The 20650-nt window shown below is 45.5% G+C and overlaps 1 protein-coding gene across 1 annotated transcript; it reads left to right on the forward strand.

Moving 5' to 3' along the window:
* Positions 1-12853: 12853 nt before the first annotated feature.
* LOC143808738 (interleukin-17F-like) lies at positions 12854-20280 on the forward strand. Its single transcript, XM_077291687.1, has 3 exons — positions 12854-12917; positions 16745-16947; positions 19235-20280. Exons 1-3 carry the CDS (start codon positions 12885-12887, stop codon positions 19443-19445), a joined length of 447 nt encoding a protein of 148 aa, XP_077147802.1. The 5' UTR covers positions 12854-12884; the 3' UTR covers positions 19446-20280.
* Positions 20281-20650: the final 370 nt, after the last annotated feature.

Below are 20650 nucleotides of genomic sequence, written 5' to 3' on the forward strand. Positions count from 1 at the left end.
TCTAAATCTTTGTTTAAAGGCAATTTTATTTTAGAATTTACTTGAAAGATTAACCACATCTAATGGAAACCACAGTATAATAACATTGCACTTATACTTGTGCTAGAAAGTATGACATTATATTCATTCTGAGAATGGGTAGGAGGCATGAAGAACAACTAATGGGGGATGGTAAATATGGAAGTGTATACATTTTTTATAGATACACTGATCAGCCAAAAAAATTAAAACTACTCAGGTAATATTCTGTAAATCTCCCTCGTGCTATCCAAAAAAGTCTGACCAGTTGAGTTGTGGGCTCCACAAGATCTGGGAAGGTGTTCTGTGGTTTCTGCCACAAGACGTTAGCAGATCAAATAAGTGGATTGGACTCGAGTCGATTTGAAATTGCTCTGTGGTCAAATTCCGATGTCCAGGTGCCCATTGTAGGTACTTTCAGTGATGGAAAGTGGTCAACATGGGTTCTCTGACCGGTCTGCAATAACCCAATCTAAATTGAGAGCAAGCTGTGATGCTCTGCATGTTCTGACCTATTTCTATCATAGCTGTGATGATCTACATGTCCTTATGAAGCGCCCCCAGACGCAGGGCCGCGGGGTACTCGGTACCGGGCCTCTCTGTCTCAGTTCTGGGTTGTCACGGTAGCTAGACCCGGTCCGTGACCCTGCTAAGGGGCGTCCAATGAAAGGTGTGATGATGGTGCGTGGTGTAGGTTGTGGTGAATAAAGAGGACACAGGGTTGCAGTCTCTTTACCTCTTTACTGAAGGCCTCAGTATCCTCAATCCGGAGCACTGTTAACAGGGCTGGCTGAGACCGGCCGGTCCGAAGGCACCTCCAGAGTTCCCTTTGCAGGTGGAAATCAGTGTCTACCTTCTAGCGCCTGTGTGTTGTAGTACTTCCCTGCTGAGCACCACGGGATAGTCCTCACAACTGTCGTGTATATTTCTGTTCTTTCTCTCTCTCTCTCCGTCCCCCAGATGATATGGCTAGGACGCACCCGTATGAAGGGGTAGGCCTGGAGTTATTCTGGGACCCTAGAGACGCCCCTCTCCCACAGTTTGCCTCCGTTGTCTTCATTAGGTGTAATGGTGAGACAGCCAACCTATGGTTAACTGCCCGGCCGTAGTTTAAAGTAATGCGTGGAGTCTCTTACTTTCTCGGCGTTCCGGCCACCGGCTACGCGCCTCAGAAGGATGTTGCTGATCTTGGGGCACGACTCCTTTTGGTATTATCTCCTTTTTGCTGTATTTCCGTTCCTCACTTCTCCACAATAAACCTCGCTTCTTGTCCTTTCTTAAGAGTCTGCCGCTGTAAGGCACAGGCACAACTCTGTAACGATCTGTCCCTTTCTTGGACTCTGCCAGGATCCCACCCCTGACCTGTCCTCTCTCTAGCTCTTCCCAGCTACTTTCTCCCTAACTTCCTGTCCAGCCCCCAGTTTTACCAGAGCGTGAGGAGTGGCCTACTAGATGGAACCACTCCCCCTGGTGGCCGGAGTGTGAAGTGTAGTGTGTGTGTGATACCTGGTCAGGTGAACTCCTTAAGTGCCATCAGATGTACCATCACTCCCCTTAGCGGCGGAGCATCAGTACTGCAACGACCAGGACTCTGGGGCGCTGCACTCCCCCTCGGTTAAATCCAATACTCCCGGACTGGGAAAATGAGAACAACAATACATGTTAACAGCAAACGCATAACATTTTTGAAACACTATAAACAATTAAACATAACAGTGCGTCCCTTTATGGGAGGTGAGAACACTTGAACGTTTCAAAAGTTTCGGTCATGCACAGTTCATGACTCCCAGTTCAGTGGTTGTAACTTTAAAACAGCAGGGACCCCGGGTAAACAAAGGGGTCCCTTTTGAAAGTTTTGGAGCAATTCACTGTCCACTGCTCCGTTGTCCATTTTTAAACTTGTAACATAGATATTTACACAAACACAATTAGCACTTTAGTTAATACCTCCAAGTTTTGTAGCGAAGGGGAGTCTGATTCTTGGTGCTACGTGTAGACCTCCATAGTGCAGGGGTTGCTATTGGCCTAGCAGGGCTCGCTATGCTTGCTACCACTGGTGTAGTGCACTGCCTTCTAGCTACGCTTCTGGTGAGTCTGGGTAGCACTGGCATGCTGGATCTCTCAGAGCTGCTGCTACCAACAGTGAGTACGGCAGATTCGCCGATAGCAGAGGACGGCTCCGCCGGTCCGACAGTGGGCATGGCATCGTCCGGCGGGGTCTGTGGTGATTGTGGGGCCGGAGGATCTGGCATCACGTCTAGTTCAGGCGGGTTCGGTTAACGAAACGTTAAGACAGGTACCACAATGGCCTGATTTATTTGAGTCCAAGACTGGGGAAAATCGCCAAGAACAGTGTGTATCATCTTCTCCTCTTCTACAGGTAGAGAGGCTCTTGAATCTGCTTCCTTCTCCCTCAATTTATCGGGGCATACCTTAAGGTGGTCTCTGGATATTGCCGTTGAGGTTTCCCCTCCATCTTTGCTGATGAGACAGACTTTAATATTGTCGAAATCGGACGGCAGGATGGTATATGGTTCCGCTTCCCATTGGTCGTCAAGTTTGTGTAGCCTTCTTTTCCGCTTGAGTACCTGTTCACCAGGTGGCAAGGGAATCGCAGGAGCATGCTGGTTGTAGTCCCTTTCCTGTTTTTGCCTGGCCTGAGCGAGACTCCTTTCCACGCATTCCTGCACTTTGCGGTACCTTTGCTGCCTCTCCGTATCCCAATCGACATCCGGCGAGGTATCTTCGGGGGTTAGAACCCCCATGTCCAGATCAACGGGCAACTTACTAGACCTTCCTCGCATCAGGTACGCCGGAGTGCAGTTGGTAGAATTCACTGGGATGTGGTTGTACATGTCGACCAGGTCGGGCAACTTGGTTGGCCACAAGTTCCGTTCCTCTACAGGCAAGGTCTTCAATAAGTCGATCACCACTTGGTTCATCTTTTCACACATCCCGTTGGTTTGTGGGTGGTACGGTGTGGTTCTGATCTTCTTACACCCGTACAGATTGCAGAACTCCTGGAACACCTCCGCCTCAAACGCTGGTCCCTGATCGGTCAGTACCTTCTCCGGGTACCCATGGGGCCTACAGAAGTACCGCTGGAAGGTTTTGGCGGCTGTCCTGGCCGTGAGATCCTTGACAGGTACAACCACCAGGAACCTGGAGTAGTGATCCACGATGGTGAGAGCATAAATATAGCCCGACCGGCTAGGTGTCAGCTTCACGTGGTCTAGCGCGACCAGTTCTAGCGGCCGTTTGGTGATGATGGGCTGCAAAGGAGCCCGTTGGCTATCACGGTCCTTCCTGCGTAGGCTGCACGGGCCACACTCCCGACACCACTTCTCGATGGCTCTTTTCATTCCAATCCAATAGAATCTCCCTCGGAGTAGTCTCTCCAACTTCCTCCACCCGAAGTGCCCAGCCCCATCGATGTACGCTCCCAGAACCATTGGCGCATCTTGCCTGGGAACCACTATCTGCCACACCAATTCATGAGTGCGGGGGTCAATAATTCTTCGGCACAGCTTACCATCGTGAAGAAACAGTTTGCTTCTCCCCTTCCACAGCTGTTGGGTTTCTTGTGGATCATCCGGGCCGGGATGCAAACCTGCCTGCGTCAGGAGCTCTTTCACCCGACGGACCGCAGGGTCACCATCCTGGGTCTCTGCCCACCCGTGGTGGGGCAGGGGATTCAGCGTGGCATCCTGGTTGTTTCTGTGCCTGTTCTTCACATGATGGGAGCACTGAGTGGCTTTGGGGCATTGGAAAGTGGGCAGCTCTACTTCTTCAAGTGCCTCCGGGTCCTCCCCCGTTTCTGGCAAATTGGGCATCCGGGACAAGGCATCGGCATTCGCATTCTTGCGTCCTGCCCGGTACTTGATGGTGAAGTCGTAATTGGACAGCCGGGCCATCCACCGCTGTTCCAAGGCCCCGAGTTTTGCTGTGTCCAAGTGTGTTAGTGGATTGTTATCCGTGAAGACGGTGAATTTTGCTGAAGCCAGGTAGTGCTTGAACCTCTCCGTCACTGCCCAAACGATGGTGAGGAATTCCAGCTTGAAGGAACTGTAGTTGTCAGGGTTCCTTTCCGTGGGACGAAGTTTCCTACTGGCGTAAGCGATTACCCTCTCCTTGCCTTTCTGGACCTGGGACAACACAGCTCCCAGTCCTACGTTGCTGGCATCCGTATACAGTACAAACGGTTGATCATATTCAGGGTAGGCCAGTACCTCTTCTCCCGTCAGCGCCATCTTCAAGCAAGTGAATGATCCTTCCAGTCCTTCGTTCCAATCAAATGGGGTATTCTTCCCCTTGGTCTTCTTGGATTGGCCCACCAACAGATCTTCCAATGGCGCGGCCTTCTTGGTGAAGTCCTTGATGAACCTCCTGTAATAGCCTACCAACCCGAGGAACTGCCGGACTTCATGGAGGTTGCTGGGTTTCGACCAGTCCTTAATCACCGTAACCTTGTCGGGGTCCGGGGCCACTCCTTCAGCACTCACCACATGGCCTAGATACTGCACTTTGGGTTTCAGCAGGTGGCATTTGGATGGTTTCACCTTTAAGCCAAAGTTGGACAGGGCTTCAAACACCTCGGCCAGGTGCTTCAGATGGTCTTCATAGGTCTTAGAGAAGACAATGACATCGTCCAGATACAGCAGTACGGTTTCAAAGTTCTTGTGCCCCAGACAGCATTCCATCATCCTCTGGAACGTCCCCGGGGCGTTGAACAATCCGAAGGGCATGTAGTTGAATTCACAGAGCCCCATCGGCGTCGTGAAGGCCGTCTTCTCCTTGTCTGCCTTCTCTACGGGAACCTGCCAGTACCCACTGGTGAGACCCAAGGTAGAGAAGTAGTTAGCAGATTTTAAAGCGGCCAGGGACTCCTCTATCCTGGGCAGCGGGTATGCGTCTTTATGTGTAATGCGATTTAACTGCCTATAATCCACACACATTCTCATTGTGCCATCTTTCTTCTTAACGAGGACTAATGGAGCTGCCCATGGGCTACAACTGTCCCTCACTACCCCAGCCTCCTTCATCTCTCGCAACATGTCCTTGGCACACTGATAATGAGCTGGGGGTACAGGACGGTATCTCTCTTTTATGGGTCGGTGATCCCCGGGATATGATGTTGGATCCCTTTTACCTGCCTAAAATATAGGGGTTGTTTGCTAAAGACCCGCTCGTACTCATGAACCACCCTGTAGGCCCCCTGTTTCTGGTGAGGTGGGGTAGAGTCAGTGCCCACGTGTAATTCCCGACACCAATCCTTTGGTTGCCCTGCAGAACCGTTGTTCTCTGCCGGATTGGACGGGACCAAGGGCCCAGGTGCCTGTATCACACTACTATTAACAGTAAACAGCTTGGCCAGTGTGGCATATTTGGCTAGCTGGACTTCTTCCTCCCCGCAATTGAGAACACGTACTGGCACCCTCCCCTTGCGGACGTCAACCACCCCTCTGGCTGTCAAGAGGGTAGGCCTATTATCCGAATATACGGGTTCTACCAGGGCCTGATAGTCTTTACCCCGGAGGTCTATGGCTGCCCGACACCATATTAACATTTCACTCCTGGGGGGTATCGCAATGGGGTTTGATTCACTCACTGTGACGCGACCAATTTCACCACCAGTCAGCTCCACCTGCTGTCTCTGCATCAGGGCCCTGATTTCTTTTTGCAGAGCATGTTGTTCACTGTAGCCAGCTGTTTCTGCTACCTGTTGTAATAGGACAATAACTTCTGCAAGACAATTTTCTATAACATTAGTACCAATGGTCATCATGGGATTACATTCACGGCGGTCAATATCAACAATTACAATCCCTTGGGTCTTCAATTCCACCGGCCCCACTTTGATGGTGACCTCTTTATACCCCACTTGTGGCAATGGCTGACCATTACTGGCTATTATGGTGAAATCGTCATCGGGGCCACGAGTAATATCGGTGTCCTCCCAATACCGTTTATAAAGCACATAAGGCATAGTCGTCACCTGAGAACCGGTGTCCAGCAAAGCGTTCATGGGGATACCGTCGATCACAATAGGAAGGACTGGTCGCCCTCCAATGTATTTGGCTCTAAAATGCTGCGGGCCTGATCGTCCTACTCCTGGGGGTTGGCCCTCTGCCCCAGGGGTTGCTCATTTAAATGACAGTACCTTGCAAGGTGGCCCACCTGATGACAGCGGCGGCAGATAGGTCGTCCGTCCCAATGAAAGAGATCGTCGTCCCTGCCTCTGGTCGGTGGAGTCCTCCTCTGTCCGCATCCAGGGGACATCCTCTGGTCTGGAGGCCAGCTGGATTTTCTCCTTGGGGGCCTCCTGTAGGGACTGCACGGTCCGGGCTAGGGCTGCAACGCTCTTGGTCAGCTCCTGCATCTGGAGGCGGAGTCCTGCGGGGGAATCGTCCTCTAGGGTCTGGGCGTCGGCCTTGGTGGCGACTGGGGCACCCGACGCCACCTCCTGGTGGTATGCTTGACACCTGAGAGGCGCTGCACGGCTGGACTGTCGCTCTTGTAGCGCTTGGATGGCTTTATCCTTGAATTGCACAAAAGTCAGGTCTGGATTCTGCATGGCCAGGAAGTGCAGTTGACCCCTTTGGTGGCTGCACAGGTGCCCCTCAATGAACCGCTCTTTCAGGAGTTTATCTTCATCTTGCATGCTGCCGGGGTCACTCTGTCATGTGACAAGGCTCATTAGAGAGTCGATATTGATTTTTAGGATTGCAACTTCTTATCGGTGGCACTAGTTCTAGTCCTCTTCCTCTATGCAGAGACAATTTGCATACTGTATGTCTGAGAAATGAAAGCTTACAAAATTTTTAAAAGTTTTTGTTCACTTTTAGAGATCACAGAAATGTGCTCCACAGTACGGAATAGTGTATGGTCGAGAAATGTAGCCCAGGAAAATGTTTCAACGATTTTTGGCTGTGTTATATAACACAAAAAAGGACCGCAAAGCACATAATACTTGATTGATCAAAATATATTCCATTTTTTCAGCCCCCACAAAAAACTGCACCTATAAATTTGCCAAAGAACTGTACAGCCCTAATTCCTGTGTCACTCTTCCTGCTCCTGAGGCTTTCTCTCACTCCCCAGGCTAAATGCAGATTGTATTTGATACAAACCATTAGCCCTTAGAAGGGCTGTTAGCAAGATGGCTCAGCTTCAGCACAAGTATCAACACTACAGGCCTCTGATTTGTTATACTGTGCACACTGATCTAATATTGGAGATACAGAGTTGCTGAGGTGAGAATAGGCTGCTCACACTGCTGCCCAACCTGTCTATCTGATCTAATGCTGGAGATAGCAGGGGTACTGAGTTAAGAAGAGGCCGCTCACACTGCTGTCCATGCTGTCTATCTCATCTAATATTGGAGATACAGTTGTGCGGAAATGTTTATATACCCTGGCAGAATTTTTGCTTTCTTGGCCTAATTTTCAAAGAATATGAATGATAACATCAAAACTTTTTCTCCACTCATGGTTAGTGGTTGGGTGAAGACATTTATTGTCAAACTACTGTGTTTTATCTTTTTAAATCATAATGATAACCCAAAACATCCAAATGACCGTGATCAAAAGTTTACATACCCGATCTCTTAATACTGTGCATTGCCCCCTCTAACATCAATGACAGCTTGAAGTCTTTTGTGGTAGTTGTGGATGAGGTTCTTTATTTTCTCAGATGGTAAAGCTGCCCACTCTTCTTGGCAAAAAGCCTCCAGTTCCTGTAAATTCCTGGGCTGTCTAGCATGAACTGTGCGCTTAAGGTTTGCCCAGTGTCTCAATGATATTGAGGTCAGGAGACTGAGATGGCCACTCCAGAACCTTCACTTGGTTCTGCTGTAGCCAATGACAAGTCGACTTGGCCTTGTGTTTTGGATCATTGTCATGTTTGAACGCCCAAGTACGTCCCATGCGCAGCTTCCGGGCTAATGAGTGCAAATTTACCTCCAATATTTGCTGATAACATGCTGCATTCATCTTTTCTTCAACTTTGAACAAGTTTCCTGTGCCTTTGTAGCTCACACATCCCAAAAACATCAGCGATCCACCTCCGTGCTTTACAGTAGGAATGGTGTTCCTTTCATCATAGGCCTTGTTGACCTCTCTACAAATGTAACGTTTATGGTTGTGGCCAAAAAGTTCAATTTTGGTCTCATCACTCCAATTCACCTTGTTCCAGAAGTTTTGAGGCTTGTCTCTGTGCTGTTTTGTGTATTGTAGGTTATATTTTTTGTGGCATTTGCACAGTAATGGCTTTCTTCTGGTGACTAGACCATGCAGCGCATTTTTCTTCAAGTGCCTCCTTATTATGCATCTTGAAACAGCCACACCGCTTGTTTTCAGAGAGTCCAGTATTTCAGCTGATGTTATTTGTGGGTTTTTCTTTGCATCCCAAACAATTTTCTGGGCAGTTGTGGACAAAATTTTTGTTGGTCTACCTGACCATGGTTTTGTTTTGACAGAGCTCCTGATTTTCCATTTGTTAATCACAGTGTGAAATCTGCTGATTGGCATTATCAATTTGTTGGATATCTTTTTGTATCCCTTTCCTGTTTTACACAGTTCAACTACCTTTTCCCGTAGATCTGTTGACAATTCTTTTACTTTCCCCATGACTCACAATCCAGAAATGTCAGTGGCTGGATGAAAGATGCAAGAGTCTGTCTGGATCCCAGAAACTCACTCTGTTTTTATGCACACTCTGATTACAAGCAAACAGGTCACAGGTGAGGATGTTACCTTTAGTAGCCATTCAAACCCATTTGTGTCAACTTCTGTGCATGCTATCAGGCCAAAATCACCAGGGTATGTGAACTTTGATCAGGGCCATTTGGATGTTTTGTGTTGTCATTATGATTTAAAAATAGAAAACACAGTAATTTGACAATAAATGGCTTCACCCAACCACTAACCATGAGTGTAGAAAAAGTTTTGGTGTTATAATTCATATTCTCTGAAAAAAGGCCAAGAAAGCAAAAATTCTGCTGGGGTATGTAAACTTGTGAGCGCAACTGTAGCAGGGGTACTGAGTTAAGAAGAGGCTGCTCACACTGCTGTCCACACTGTCTATCTGATCTAAAACTGGAGATATCAGGGATGCTGATGGGTAAGAAGAGGCTGCTCACACTGCTGTCCACACTGTTTATCTGATCTAAAACTGGAGATATCAGGGATGCTGACGGGTAAGAAGTCAGCATCCTGTGTATAATGTCACTGGTGATCACTTATACGGTATACAGAGCTCCTGTGTATAATATCATGGGTGATCACTGTTTTACCTGTACACTGACACTTTATAAATAGCTGCTGTGTATAATGTCACTGGAGATCACTGTATTACCTATACACTATATACAGAGCTCCTCTCTATAATGTCACTGGTGATCACTGTATTACCTGTACACAATATACAGATCTCTTGTATATTATGCCACTGGTGATCACTGTATTAACTATACACTATATACAGAGCTCCTGTGTAAAATTGTCACTAGTGATGGTAATATGTGGTCTGGTCATGGTATGGTGGTATTTGTCCCTTTTATGTGGTATTATTCAGTCACTATGCGGTGGTAATATGTAGTCTGATCATGGTGTGGTGGCATTTGTCCCTTGTATGTGGTATTATATGTCACTATGTGGTGGTAATTTGTGGTCAGGTCATGGTGTGGTGGTATTTTTCCCTTGTATGTGGTATTATTCATGTACTATGTGGTCTGGTCATGGTGTGGCAGTATTTGACTCTTGTATGTGGTATTATTCGGTCACTATGTGGTGTGGTCATTATGTGGTGGTATTTCTTAGCTGTATGTGGTATTATTGGTCTTGGTATAGTGGATTGTATTGTGTATAGCGGTCATTTGTACTCTCTGATATTAATTAAGAGAAGATTCTTTATTTCCATTAGATATTAAATACTTGGAACAAGATGCACTTACAGGGGTTCTCTGGTGAAAAAAGTAATCACCTCTCCAGAGGATAAGTAATGACATATTGGTTGGTGGGGGTCTGACTGCTTGGACCCAATTAGCAGAATATGGAACTTTTATCACCAATAAACTGGAGCGTCATGTGCAACTTGACCACCACTGTTCCATTTATTCTGTCAGTGGCTGCGAGCGTTGCGCTTGTTTGTTTGTTTTTTTCTGGACCCCCCAGAGAGAATAAATGGAGCTGGAGTCAGATATTCCACCTGCCGCTGCATTTCAAAATGGGGATGTGTCCTTTCAGGGATAAAACTTCCTCATTCTTCCGATTGGTGAAGTTTCTAATGGTCGGATCTAAACGATCACTCATCCTGAGGAGCCCATGGATCGGTGATAACTTGTTTTAATCAAAGATCCCCTTTAATGTAAACTACCGTAATTGTACATCCCAGTTATGGGGACGCACAGTAGATGTGCAGAAGCCGCATGTGTTTTACAGCCGAAGCTTCGCTATAATGGGGATAACGACTTACAGATAATTGCATATAGCTGTAGGGTGGGCTCCTTGGGTCAATTCCATTAGGGGGCCACAGACACCCCAGTCCGACCCTGATCACGGTCATGAATCCATCTAGAAGCAAAAGAGCAAAATAGGGTATTCAGGGACAGCAGCCCAGACATCAATGTAAATAAAAGTTAGTATTTGTTGGAAAAGAGCAGGTCGGTTCTTGCAGTACAGAGAAAGATTCTGTAGATAATATTTCCACCAGAAGAAGGGAATTTGTGGACTGATGATCTGATATCAATGCATAGAACTGATTGTCTTTTGTGAAATTAAGCAGGGTGGTCTTGCAATAAGGAGAAGGGTTCTGACTACTGATGAGTGAACGTGATGAGCCTAACAAACAGGCAATCCCTGCATATGTGGCGGCTGACGAACAGCCACGAGACATGCAGCCGCGGAGTCTCGAACATGTCTTTCGAGCTCGCTGAAGACACTCGGTTAGCACACAAGCATGTACGCTCATCATTAGTTCTGACCATTGAATCCCTCCATAAACAGAAATACTAAAGGGGTCTTCCACTCAGACTTCTTGCTTCTATTGGCCAGCGCACTATTAAAATAGTAAAATCAGGTAGCACTCATTTTCCCTGGGTCTAGCCTCGGCTCTCCACTGCTCCTCTGGTCTCTTCTTAAAGTGGTGATGTCACAAGAACATATCACTGCTGCAGGCAATCACTGAGCTCAGTTGGCTCTATCTATGTAGATGACATTAGGCTGGAGCCATGATGTGCACTGTAGTAGTGACGATGTCACGCTTGTGGGTGTGGACCCACTGTACCACAGACAGGGCTCAACCTGGGGGTGGCATGACTAAGCGACCACCTGGTTCTTCACTAGAGTCTCTGATGGTGAGGTTAGGCTTGAGCCGCAGGTAGCTGCCCGGTACCATTCCAGAGCAGTCCCCGGTATTGCAGCAGTTGACTCTAAGGGTCAGGGATGCAGGTATGAACTCTTGAGTGTCAGGCAGGTAGCCACCAGGTGCTGCTCCAGGACAGTCCCCGGTACTACAGCAGCTGATCCCAAGGGACAGGGACACAGGTTTGGACTGGACGGGATCATTGGCAGCATGAATATTGGTTCTGGTTCAGACAGAACGGGTTCAGGTTTGGTTCGGACAGAATAGCTGGTTCAGACAGAACGACTCATTCAGACAGAACAGGCTCTGGATCATTGTGCAGGCACTGGTACAGAATTATGGAATGAATTCAGGAACAGGAACCTGACAACGGACTAGTAGGTTGAAAACACACTAGGAAATGAAGTTGCTCAGGCATCTCCCTAAAGGTGAGGGTACCTTAAATAACTAATGCCTCTCAGCTATAGGCTTGGGACACTTCGGGAATGCACGTGCTGCCCATTTAAGAAGCGGAGAGCTAGGAGACCTGCACGAAGAGCGCTGACCCTGGAATCTGGGAACTGTGATGGGAGCCAGAGCAGAATACACCGCTGAGCGGCTGTGGTGGTGAACATGTTGGCATCCCTTCTGGGGTAAAGGAGGGGTGCCATGCAGACGTCACCACTGCAGCCAGTACACAGAGACTAGTGGAGCAGTGGAAAGCCGAGGCTGGACCCAGGGAGGATGAGTAATACATGACTTTATTTTCGTAACACAGCCCTAACCCTATAGAGGACAGAAAATTATTAGAGGAAACTCCCTTTTATAGGCAACCGAGCTACAGCAGGAACAAATGAAGTTGAGCCATTTGACCACATTGCACAGAGAAAGACCGCCAGGAAGGGGTCTCCAAAGAATATGCAGAGTTATATCTAGACAGTAGATCAAAATGGAGCAGTGTCAGGTTGCTGCTGCTAAAGCACTACAATGATGGGGTGCATGGACAGACATATTATTGGTGCAACCTGTGCAGCCGTACAGGGGCCCAATAGGTAAGGGGGCCACTACCACCTCTAAAGCTGCAGGCGGCTTCAGTCATAAACAGAACTATTGGACTGCAAAGGGCCCATACACTGTTCTCATATAGGGGCTCTTTTATGTCTTTGTCCACCATTGATGGGACGCATGCGATACATGTACTCAAATAGTCATCTTAGAAAGGCTCTGAGTACAATGTAGGGCATTGCAATTAGTCAAGTGGAAAAAGCGTTGAATTTGCAATTTAATTTTCCTTCTTTGCAGTGGAAATGAAATTACACAGATCTCTCGGTCTGTTACAGTGGTGGCTTTTGAGGTAAACGTGAGACATTTGCTAAGTGTTTTGTATAATTAGTACATCGCGAGCCCAACCAGTCAAGTGAGCTCTGAAGCCACACGACGAAAGGTGTGGCCTCGTCAGATTTATAACACAGCCACAGGCTCGTAATGCCCCCCCAAACATCGGCTCCCCTCCACCAGGCACAAGGATGAAGCAGGCGAGGAACTGGCTACAGTGGCAGGTAACACATTGGTCATTTTTGTGCCTATCCATTATATTTTTATATTTTTTATTATTATTATTTCAATTATTTTATTATTTTTACTTTTTTAAATTTGTTGGCTAAAATGCATTTTTTTTAATGAAACTTTTTCAAATTTATATTTATTTATTTTTGTATTTGTACATTACAAAAAAAAACTCCTTAATGGTCTATACTATTCCACTGAACTACTTGGATAGTTTTTTTCTCATTTTTTTAGGGCAAAAAAAAAATGTAGTTAAAATGATCTAATGTCTCAAGACTTCTCCTTAACTCTATCACATGTTTTAAATTCCTGCTTTGTGCAAAAACATTTTCTAAATAACTAATCAGGGAATTTCGAGGTTACAGAGGGATGATCTCATTCCGGCCCCTCACCTATAACCCAGAGTGGAGAGCAGGTACTGGAGCCTTTTAGGCTGGAGGCAAAAAAAACGTGAAGATTTTTTTTGAGGATACACCCCAAAACCTACTCATTCTAAGGGAAATCAAATTCCTTTAAATTAGGGAGGTTTTTTTATTATTATTTTTTCTGATGAGGTTTTGAAAAGTACCAGAAGATTTTTTTTAAAAAAGTGCATGGAATATGCTTCAATCTAGGCACTATCTAATCAAAAAGGTCTCAGGAGATTTAAAACTCTCCCAAAATTTTTCAGGAAAAAGAAAAATTCCTCCAAACAATCCTCTAAAGAGAATTTCCTGAATTGATTTCTGATTGAAAAACTTGTCACTTTTGAAGGCCTCAGAAAACTCAGTGTGAATATGACCCTACTCGGGAGGACCACGCATTATATAGACCATTGAAGTTAGTGGATATTGTGTAACTAGACTGTGGCCCGATTCTAATGCATCGGGTATTCTAGAATATGCATGTCCCCGTAGTATGTGATTCGCGGCAGACTGTGCCCGTCGCTGATTGGTCGAGGCAACCTTTATGACATCATCGTCGCCATGGCAACCATTATGACATCATCGTCGCCATGCTGTGCCCATCTCTGATTGGTCGAGGCCGCCCGACAAACCGTCGACCACTCCATATAAGGTATGGTCTACAAACCGCCGACCACTCCATATAAGGTATGGTCTACAAACCGCCGACCACTCCATATAAGGTATGGTCTACAAACCGCCGACCACTCCATATAAGGTATGGTCTACAAACCGCCGACCACTCCATATAAGGTATCCTGTTTGTAGACCATACCTTATATGGAGTGATTTCCAGGACAGACAGACAGACAGACAGACAGACAGACAGACAGACAGACAGACGGAAAAACCCTTAGACAATTATATATATAGATACTTCATTTGTCCTGCGGTTGTGCTGTAGAGAAAGGGAACACTTGACGGTAAGTTCTTCCACAAGTTACGTCTGAGCTAAGAGTTGTGTCCAGCGTGGCTGCTCCTTGGAGGACTGGAAGAATGAGAATAGCTCTGAAGAAACCAAAGTCAGAAAAAAAGGTTTCCAAAAATATATCAGACATACTGCTGGCAGTAGAGGTCCTTGCTTGGTTTGATGGTGGTGCTGGAGGGGCAAAGGGACAAAGCAAGATGCGACATCCATTAATCCCCGCTTGGATGATAAACGTTTTTGCGCTTTTATTTTTTTTTTCTTTACCTCCTTCCAAGAATCATAATTGCCCAATTTTTCCACCTTCATACTTGTCTTTTGCGGGACCAGTTATTGTTTTGAACGTCACCATCCGTTTTACCATATAACGTGGTGAAAACATTGGATAAATTAACACAATTTTACAAATTTTTCGGTGTTGTAAAGATGACCTGGCAGCATGATTCTTTGGGTCAGCACGATTATGGCAATACCAAACGTGCATAGTTTATTTCTTTATTTTTATAAATTGTAAAAAAAAAAAAAATTTTGTGTCACCAATTTCTGAGACCTGTAATTTTCTTTTTAATTTTCCATCGATGCAGCTATATAAGGGCCTTTTTTTTGCATAATGGGTTGATGCCTTTATTGATATCATTTTGGTGTTTATACTTTTTGATTGCATTTTTTCAGGGAAACCCTACAATTCAGTTTTTTATTTCTTAATGATGTTTAATTAATTTTTTGATAGATCAGACTTTTTTCAGGTGTGGCAAGCGATACAATAGCATATTTTTGTATTTTATTTTATTTATTTATTTTAGGAGAAAAGGAATGGTAATACAAATTTTTAGATTTTCTGCATTTCTCCTATGTTTTTTAAACTTTTTTTTTATACTTTATTTTCTATTGCCTTTAGGGTATCTCATAGAATGTTAGAGTGGAAGGGACCTCCTGGGTCATCGTGTCCAACCCCCTGCTCAATGCAGAAGTCACTAAACCATCTCAGACAGATGTCTGTCCAGCCTCTGAAGACTTCCATTGAAGGAGAACTCACCACCTCTCGTGGCCGCCTGTTCCACTCATTGATCACCCTCAGTCAAAAAGTTTTTTTCTAATATTTAATCTGTATCTTCTCCCATTCATTTTCATCCCATTGCTTCTCGTTCTTCCATGTAGAAATGAGAATGATGATCCCTCTACACTGTGGCAGCCCTTCAGATATTTGTAGACTGCTATTAAGTCTCCTCTTAGCCTTCTTTTTTGCAAGCTAAACATTCCCAGATCCTCTAACCGTTCCTGATAGGACATACTTTGCAGTCCATTCACCATCCTGGTAGCTCTCCTCTGATCTTGCTCCAGTTTTTCAGTCTTTTTTTAAATGTGGTACCCAGAAATGTACTTGAACCAGCGCTCATTTGATCCCTGATTCCATGTACTGCAATACATACATTACGAGAAGCAATGGAATGAAAGTGAAAGGGAGAAGATACAGAAAGGATATTAGAAAAAACTTTTCAGCAGTGATGGTGATGAATGAGTGGAACAGGCTGCCACGAGAGGTGCTGAGTTCTCCTTCAATGGAAGTCTTCAGAGGCTGGACAGACATCTGTCTGAGATGGTTTAGTGATTCCTGCAGTGAGAAGGGGGCTGGACACGAGGAACCTGGAGGTCCCTTCCAACTATAACATTCTAGGATTCTACGGCTACAATGAAACCATTCACAGCCTCCCCACCATCCCCGATTGCCATCAGCTCCCTACAGTTGTATAGACAGTGGCAATTAAACTGCTAAACAGCAGCGATCAGAGCGAGCGCCGGTTGCTGTTGTTACAGGGCGATGTCCACCTCATACATGGGGATCTGACATGTAGATGGACTTCACACATCATAGAGAATTAAACCTCCAACTGCATGGCGACATTTTTGCATTTCATATTTTGGGGGTAACTTTGAGGGTTTTAGAACATTTAGTGTTGCACTCTTTGCTAAAATATATGGGCATCTTAAAAGGCTGTTTGTGGACGGTTATGTGGACATTTCACGTGAAGTCTAGCGGGGGCTATCCTCTGCATGTTCGAGAAGAAATTTCAATAACTTGATGATCAACAGGAGTCCGAATGATAAGACCCCTCCTGGCCATGAGAATGTGGCTTTAAAATGTCCCAGTAAAGTAGAGATGTGGCCACAGATGCACAACAGCCCCCATTCGTTGCCTATGGGACTGGAAGCGATAACCCAGGTATCTTTGGTATGCCACAAAGATGGAAAAGTGGTGCACATGTGCGACCACCTCTCCATTCTACTGGGGCAGTTCAAAGCCACAATCTCAGGGCCAGGAGGGGTCCTAGCGATCAGACCCCTAGTGATCATCAAGTTAGAATGTTTTGTTGTAACGACAGAAAAGGTAATTGGAATATGAGAGGGGGGTATCCGACTTGGGTAAAGTCTGACCTTTTCACTACTTCTGTAGGTCGTCATCACCTTTATAGCTCTGCTACTCATCCCCCATCCTGTAGACGGCGCGAAGAATCCCAATAAAAAGAACAAATGCTTCAAGAATAAGAAAGGAGTAAACTTCATCCAGGTGCGCGTGGACAAACCCGTCAACCATCAAGTAGATGTCAGTGGAATCAGAAGTTTCCCAAAAAGAAACATTGTGCCCTTTGAATATAAGTAAGTGATAAAAATAATGGTGAAAGCTATTTTCCAATAATCACTTGATTATATATACACTGCTCAAAAAAAAAAAATTTGGGAACACTAAAATACCACATCCTAGATACAGTGCCTTGCAAAAGTATTCGGTTCCCTGGAACTTTTCAACCTTTTCCCACATATCATGCTTCAAACATAAAGATACCAAATGTAAATTTTTGGTGAAGAATCAAAAAGAAGTGAAACACAAATGAAAAGTTGAACGAAATTTATTGGTTATTTTAAATTTTTGTAGAAATTCAAAAACTGAAAAGTGGGGCGTGCAATATTATTCAGCCCCTGTAACTTAATACTTTGTTGCGCCACCTTTTGCTGCGATTACAGCTGCAAGTCGCTTGGGGAATGTCTCAGTTTTGTACATCGAGAGACTGAAATTCTTGCCCATTCTTCCTTGGCAAACAGCTCGAGCTCAGTGAGGTTTGATGGAGATCGTTTGTGAACAGCAGTTTTCAGCTCTTTCCACAGATTCTCGATTGGATTGAGGTCTGGACTGTGACTTGGCCATTCTAACACCTGGATACGTTTGCTTGTGAACCATTCCATTGTAGATTTTGCTTTATGTTTGGGATCATTGTGTTGGAAGACAAATCTCCATCCCAGTCTCCGGTCTTTTGCAGACTCCAACAGGTTTTCTTCAAGAATGGTCCTGTCCCGAATAATATTGCACGCCCCACTTTTCAGTTTTTGAATTTCCCCGAAAATTTTAAATAACCAATACATTTCGTTCAACTTCACAAAAATTTACATTTGGTATCTTTATGTTTGAAGCATGATATGTGGGAAAAGGTTGAAAAGTTCCAGGGAGCCGAATACTTTCGCAAGGCACTGTATCTCTGAATGAAATATTCCAGTTGCAAATTTGTATTCATTGCATAGTGGAATGTGTTCAGAACAATAAAACATAACAATTATCAATGTAAATCAAAATGAATATCCCATGGAGGCCTGGATTTGGAATGATACTCAAAATCAAAGTGGAAAATCAAATTACAGGCTGATCCAACTTCAGTGGAAATGCCTCATGACAAGGAAAAGATGCTCAGTAGTGTGTGTGGCCTCCATGTGCCTGTATGACCTCCCTACAGTACAACGCCTGGGCATGCTCCTGATGAGGCGGCGGATGGTCTCCTGAGGGATCTCCTCCTAGACCTGGACTAAAGCATCCGCCAATTCCTGGACAGTCTGTGGTGCAATGTGACGTTGGTGGATGGTGCGAGACATGATGTCCCAGATGTGTTCAATCGGATTCAGGTCTGGGGAACGGGCGGGCCAGTCCATAGCTTCAATGCCTTCATCTTGCAGGAACTGCTGACACACTCCAGCCACATGAGGTCTGGCATTGTCCTGCAATAGGAGGAACCCAGGGCCAACCACACCAGAATATGGTCTCACAAGGGGTCTGAGGATCTCATCTCGGTACCTAATGGCAGTCAGGCTACCTCTGGCGAGCACATGGAGGGCTGTGCGGCCTTCCAAAGAAATGCCACCCCACACCATTACTGACCCCACTGCCAAACTGGTCATGCTGAAGGATGTTGCAGGCAGCAGATCACTCTCCACGGCGTCTCCAGACTCTGTCACATGTGCTCAGTGTCAAATGCCAAGGGTCCTGCAGTGTTGGGCTGTGAGCACAACCCCCATCTGTGGACATCGGGCACTCAGACCATCCTCATGGAGTCGGTTTCTAACCGTTTGTGCAGACACATGCACATTTGTGGCCTGCTGGAGGTCATTCTGCAGGCAGGGCCCTGACAGTGCTCCTCCTGTTTCTCCTTGCACAAATGCGGATAGCAGTCCTGCTGCTGGGTTGTTGCCCTCCTACAGCCCCCTCCATGTCTCCTGGTAGCACCTCCAGCCTCTGGACACTATGCTGACAGACACAGCAAACCTTGCCACAGCTCGCATTGATGTGCCATCCTGGATGAGCTGCACTACTTGAGCCACTTGTGTGGGTTGTAGAGTCCGTCTCATGCTACCACGAGTGTAAAAGCACAACAAACATTCAAAAGTGACCAAAACATCAGCCAGAAAGCATTGGTACTGAGATGTGGTATGTGGTCCCCACCTGCAGAACCACTCCTTTATTGAGTATATGTACAGTATATAATTTACAGTGTATATATTTATATTATAATTACGTAATTTATGGCTCAGAGTAAAAAAAAGTTAAAAAAATAATTAAATGTAAAACTAACAAAATAAATTTGCAAACATCGTTGAAGCTAAACATTCCTCTTTTCCACAGGCACATTATGAACCCCAAAGGGTATCCAGAGCGGATTGTGGAAGTCGTCTGCTCTAAGAAATGTATGGGCAATGAAATGAACGTGGAGCAGATTAAAAGGAACATTCTTTACCTGAAGAGAGAGGGCGACCTGCTGGTGCTGGGCGAGATGATAGTGACTGTGGGCTGCACGTGCGTCTACCCCGAAGTGAGGGAACAGCAGAAGACATGATCTTTGTACATCGTCCCATGAAGAACATTGCTGCTCACTGGGCCCTCGGAGGGCGGACGTGAAAGAGGCGGTAGACTATGAGCGGAGCCTGGACACCGCTCGGGTGTTTAATTTTATTTCTATGTTTAACCTTTTATAGCACGCACCCACTGACCCCACAACTTAGGAACTGGAAAAACTGGGGACCCCATATACAAACCCAATGAAAGGGTACACAACAGTTACCCAATTTAAAGGGATATTCTGATAACTCATCACTTATCTGCTGGACAGGTGATAAATGCTTGACGGGTGGTGGTCCAGTACCTTGGGATCCTTCCCCTATTTGACTGGTGCAGACGACACAAAACAGCCAGGTGCCGTGCTTTGCAGTAGTCGTCCTGGGGAACAGCTTTATTATGACACCACGGAAAGCGGCATGCTCTATCCCCTATTCAGTGGAAAGTGTTAATATAGTGTAACATGATTATACCCTTAAAGAGGGCTGTTCACTTTTGATTTTATTTTTTCTTACAATTTCCTTTTAAATACATTCCCATGACACCTGCTCCATGCTGGGAGTTGTAGTTTTACAACTGTTGGAGAGTCACGCCCTCACTAGCCAAATTCCTTATGATAAGATATATGAGGACATTGTGATGTTACAGCGCCTCCTAGTGGACAAGTGCAATATTTTCAATTTCCTGAGTTGCAAATGAAGAGTCTCTCAAACCGAAGATCAGATCTAATCTCCTCTAGATGAGCTGCGAGTCCATTTTCCTTTAACTGTGCGCTACTGACATATTAGGGGCCCTGTATAATGTGAACAGCGACCTCTCTAAAATATATTACTATTAAAAACATTGGTGCTTTAGATTCTTTTGGCATCTATTGTAAAAGGAACAGTACGGGCACAACACACAGCGGCAGACATCAGGACAACACACGTTTCTGCAGTCTCAATTCAGAACTTTGCAAATTTTTTTTGGTCAAGTTTCCAGAATCAAATTTCTACTTAAGGAACAACAATATATGAGCACTAGTGATGAGCAAGCTTAGATAAGGTGTTATATGAGCATGCTCGTGTCATAATCAAGTATTTTTGGCATGATCGAAAAAATACTCAATTAGGACACGAGCATGCTCATATAACACCTTACCCGAGCACGCATTACTAATGAGCGGCAAGGATTTCCAAGACACTTGCGGGATATCGTACACGTCCT

The sequence above is a fragment of the Ranitomeya variabilis genome, chromosome 2, assembly GCF_051348905.1.
Source record: "Ranitomeya variabilis isolate aRanVar5 chromosome 2, aRanVar5.hap1, whole genome shotgun sequence".
NCBI classification, from domain to species: Eukaryota; Metazoa; Chordata; class Amphibia; order Anura; family Dendrobatidae; genus Ranitomeya; species Ranitomeya variabilis.

Excerpts from the sequence above, each read along its gene's own strand:
- LOC143808738 (XM_077291687.1), top strand. The coding sequence starts at position 12,885 with ATGAAGCAGGCGAGGAACTGGCTACAGTGGCAG. Across the intron at positions 12,918-16,744 it reads GGAACTGGCTACAGTGGCAG|GTCGTCATCACCTTTATAGC; the intron begins GTAACACATTGG and ends CTACTTCTGTAG. Across the intron at positions 16,948-19,234 it reads ATTGTGCCCTTTGAATATAA|GCACATTATGAACCCCAAAG; the intron begins GTAAGTGATAAA and ends TCTTTTCCACAG.